Source organism: Chlorella variabilis (assembly GCF_000147415.1).
Source record: "Chlorella variabilis unplaced genomic scaffold CHLNCscaffold_12, whole genome shotgun sequence".
In the NCBI taxonomy this organism is placed as follows: Eukaryota; Viridiplantae; Chlorophyta; class Trebouxiophyceae; order Chlorellales; family Chlorellaceae; genus Chlorella; species Chlorella variabilis.
The window spans coordinates 1,321,019-1,325,278 of NW_005435076.1; the positions used below are offsets into that span (position 1 = coordinate 1,321,019).

Here is a 4,260-nt window from a genome sequence, read left to right on the forward strand (position 1 = left end):
GCAGGGGTCGGCCACCAGCCGCCCCAGCACCACAGGGTTCTTGTCATCCACAGGCTGCAGGGTGGGGGCGGGGGGGTGGGGGGGGTGGGGGGTGTGCAGTACGAGTTGTGCGGTACAATGCAGCCTGTGCCCGCCCTGTTGCCGCTGCTGCCGGCAGGTCGCCGCCCAGTGGAGAGGCCAGCCGGCGGCGGCATCGCCGCCCCCGCGGCACCCCGCGCCCACCTGCGCCAGCTTGACCTCGCACCCCATGCCCTCCAGCAGGCGCAGCAGGAACTTGGCGCCGCGGAAGCTCTCCTCGTGCAGGGAGGGGTCGGCAGACACGGTCCTGCAGGCGGGGGCACGGCGAGCACGACGGAGCGGAGTGTGCTGGAAAGGGCAGGACCGATCGGTGGCCCCTGCCAGCGCTGCTGGTGGCCCCGCTGGTGCGCTGGGGCACCAGCGGCGCAGCAGCTGCGCAAACCACACAGCTGTGCCTCGTGCAAACCCTGCCGGCCGGCCACGGCAAGCCGGCGTGTGCCTCCGCGCCAGCGGCCTCACTTGATGCGGATGAAGGCCCTCAGTGCCTTCTCCAGCTCCCGCTCCAGCCGCGAGGTGCTGAGGGAGGGCACCGCCGCCGACCCCGCCACCGCGGCGGCGCGGGCGGCCAGGCCCCCGCACGCTGCCGTGCCGTCTGCTGCTGCTGCTGCTCCTGCTGCCTCGGGGTTGGCTGGGGTCTCCAGCCGCACGCGCTTGGTGGCGGGCGCCCGGGGGCTGGTGCCGACCTCGCCGTGCTGGCTGCCGTCGCACTCGCGCAGCCCCAGCAGGTCTGCAGGGGCAGCGCCATGCGCGGTTCAACAAACAGGTTCAACAGGAGGTGAGTCAGCACACACGGGCCTACATGCAGCCGGCAGGGGGCCTGCCGGGCCTGCTGCGCGCAATCGATGCCGTGCGCGGCGCCTCGGCCGCTCACCCGCCAGCGCCGCCGCAAAGACGTCGTCTGTGCGCCAGAGTCGGATGACACCGTCGTGCATGCCGCCCGCGGTGACGCTGTCGCTGACGGCCGCCGACATGGCGGGGGCCTGGGGGCCCGAGGCGCGCGAGTAGAAGACTCGCAGGCAGCTGTAGCACTTGGCTGCAAACACTCACAGCGCACACAGCGGGGGCGAAGAAGGAGACGTGAATGGTGGGAGACGGCTGAAGAAGGGGAGGAGGGTGCAGCGTGGGCACATGCCTGCCGCATGGACGCCAGGACAGGAGAGCCATACGCCTTGCCGTGGCGGGCGGGCCGCCTTTTCACCTGACCACAGGCGCACGGTGCCGTCGGCGCCGGCGCTGACAAAGAGCAGGGCGCGCTCCAGGCCGGCGCGCGGGCTGCCCGACATCGCCGTGGGGCTGCCGGGGGCGGGGCCCACGGGCAGGCCCAGCGGGCTGAGGCCGGCGGCCATGGCGGCGGTGCTGGGGCTGCCCGGTGAGACGAGCTGGCTGATGTCGGGGGCGGACACCGCCACCCCCACGCCGCCCAGCGACAGCACGTCGTCTGTGTGACCCGCCAGCGTGCGCCGGCACACCAGCGTCTGCATGGGTTGGGAGGGCGGGGAGGGCAGCGCTGGGTGGGTGGCCTTTGCAGTGGTGGTGGTGGTGGTGGTGGTGGCGCTGCTGCTGCACCAGAGCAGCCCACGCATGCGGGCTCTGCTTGCGGGCCCTGCCTCCCCGCCTCCCCCAGCGCACCTCCATGTCCCAGACGCGGATGAGGTGGTCCCGCCCGCCACTGCACAGCACGCACGGCAGGGCAAAGCAGGGCAAAGCAGGGCAAATCAGGGCAAAGCAGGGCGGAGATGTGGGCAGGGTTTGCAGCGCCGCAGCATCCTGCCTCCTACCTGCCTCCAAACAATCCGGCCCCCTAGAAACGCGTGTACCTTCCCTCTTGCTCACCTGAGCACGATGCCCGGGCCGCCGTACAGCGCCAGCACCGAGCCGCGGTGGCCGCGCAGCACCTTGACAAACTCCAGGCCCTCGGCGTGCCACACCCGCACCGTGCTGTCTGTGCTGGCTGAGAAGACGTAGGGCCCGCACACGGCCAGGGCGGTGATGCTGCCGCAGTGGGAGTGGCGCGGGTCGGAGGCGGCGGCGGCGGGGTCGGCGTGCCCCACCACCACACGGATGGTCTCCGAGCTGGGCCCGCCGCACGCCACCGCCACGCTGCCTGCCACCGAAGCACCCGACCCCGGCCGCGCCGCCGCGCCGCAGCCGCCGGCGAGCGCGCCGCGCATGTCTGGGGGCGACGCCACGCCCGCGCCGGCCTCGGGGGTGCCTGCCAGCAGCTCTGGAGTCAGGCTGTGGGCCGTCACCTGGCAGCTCTGGCCCCCCACATACAGCGTGCTGCCCGCCACGGCGATGGCCTTGACCGAGCCCCGCAGGTCGGCCACTTGCAGGCGGCCCAGGCAGGGGAAGCCCGGGGACAACGACCAGATGCAGACGGTCTTGGCGCCGGCTGCACCACGGCGGGCATGGCATACATGGGATGGGGAAGGTTCAGGAGCGGGGCGCGGCAGGCAGACCTTGGACAGCAGCGCGGCCGTGCCGGGCAGCAGGGAAGCGGCGCAGAGCAGGAGCGGGGTCGGCAGCGCCCCCTGCCGACGCCAGCGCGCGCCCCACCCGAGAACAGGCGCCCGCCCACGATCTCCAGCTTGCGGATGGGCCCGCGATGCGCCTGCAGCACGGCCACGCACTTGGAACCCGCCAGGGACCAGACCTGCGTGGTGGCGGCGGCACGCGGCACACCAGCCAGCGCAGCGGGTCAGGAGACGGGGCCTGCGGCCGGGGCTGGGCCGCTGAGCGGCTCTCTTGGCGGCACTCTGCGGCAACTCACTGGCTGCCCGGGCTGCCTGCCTGCCTGCCTGGCTGGCTGCAGGGGGCGCCTCACCCGCATGGTTGAGTCTGTGCTGCCCGAGAAGAGCAGGCCGTTGGCGCAGGTGAGGGACATGACGGAGGAGGTGTGCCCCGTCAGGCGGTCGTCCTCCCCCGCCGACGTCACGGGGCCGTTGGCGGCGGCCCTGGCGCCCGCGCCGCCGCCAAACGCGTGGTGGTGGTGGTGGCAGCCCGGCATGGGGCTGGCCGGCACCGCCTGCCCGCTGTCGCCGCTGTCGGTGGGGCCGTCCAGCGCGGGCTGGCTGTCGTGGCGGGGCAGGGAGGGCTGGCTGCGGGGGCGGGTCAGCAGGGCGTGGTGGTGCGGCGCGCTGCTGCCGTAGGCGGCCGTGTGGTTGACGGCCTCCAGGCAGCGCACCACCTCGCCGTGCCGTGGGTGGTCCCCGGTGTGGGTGATGGGTGAGAGGAGGATGTTGAGGATGCCGCCCTTCTCGCGGCACACCACCAGCGCGGTGTTGGCCGGCACCTCGCACCAGTCGTGGGCGGCGGAGGTGACGGGCTCGGAGGCCACCAGGCACACGCGGCTGCCCTTGTCGGAGTAGAGCAGGTGGTAGTCGCCCTCCTCTGCAGGCGGGGGCGGGGTGGTGAGGTGCGGGGTGGGGTGGTGTGGTGTGCTGTGGTGTGGGGTGGTGGTGCATGGGTGCGTGTGGTGGTGCATGTGTGTGTGTGGTGGTGCATGGGTGTGTGTGCGGGCCGCGTGGATGGTGCAGGAGGGGGGCAGGGCATGGGGAGGCCTGTCGTGTGCCTGCTGCCGGCGGCCCTGCCTGCCTGAAACCGCGCCTGCCTGCCTGCCTGCCGTCTGCCCCTGTCAGTGCCCCGACAGGCAGCCCCCCCGCCACCACACCGCACCACACCACGCCGGCGCACCTGTGACGGGCCTGCTGCGCGCCCCCGCCGCCCCCTCCATCCCCTCCTCCCCCTGCATCGCCTTGGCCGCCGCGCTGTACTTGCGGCTGACCTCGCCGCTCAGCTGTTCCCGCTCGTAGGCGCTGCCCTCGGCGTAGTACAGGGAGGCGGGCGCCTCGTCAGCGCTGCTGACGTAGCGCGTGGCGATCAGGCTGCGCCCGTCGCTGACCACAAAGTTGAGCAGCGAGACGTCGGACGGCGCCATGCCCGCCTCCGCCTGGATGCTGCAGGCGGGGCGCAGAGGGGGGGACAGGGCGAGGGAGGGGCTGTGAGGTGCCGTGCCACGGCTCTTGATGCCGGAGCGGTGCCCGCCTGCATCGCCCAGCCTCCACCCGTGCCCACCCTGCAAGCCCCCCGGCCCTGCCAGCCCTGCCAGCCCCCCAGCGCCGCGCCCGCACCGGCTGATGGTGGCGATCGTCTTCTGCACCGCGCTGAGCAGCACGTCTGGCG

At 73.4% G+C, this 4,260-nt stretch overlaps 1 protein-coding gene across 1 annotated transcript in view; it reads right to left on the reverse strand.

Moving 5' to 3' along the window:
• Nucleotides 1-3,343: 3,343 nt before the first annotated feature.
• CHLNCDRAFT_24322 (hypothetical protein) overlaps nucleotides 3,344-4,260 on the reverse strand; it is a gene marked incomplete at both ends in the record, with an annotated part of 2,020 nt that continues 1,103 nt past the window's right edge. Inside the window, 2 exons of the mRNA XM_005847143.1 lie at nucleotides 3,344-3,466; nucleotides 3,863-4,136. Of these exons, the coding sequence (XP_005847205.1) occupies nucleotides 3,344-3,466; nucleotides 3,863-4,136 (397 nt within the window). The remainder of the gene's footprint in view (nucleotides 3,467-3,862; nucleotides 4,137-4,260) is intronic.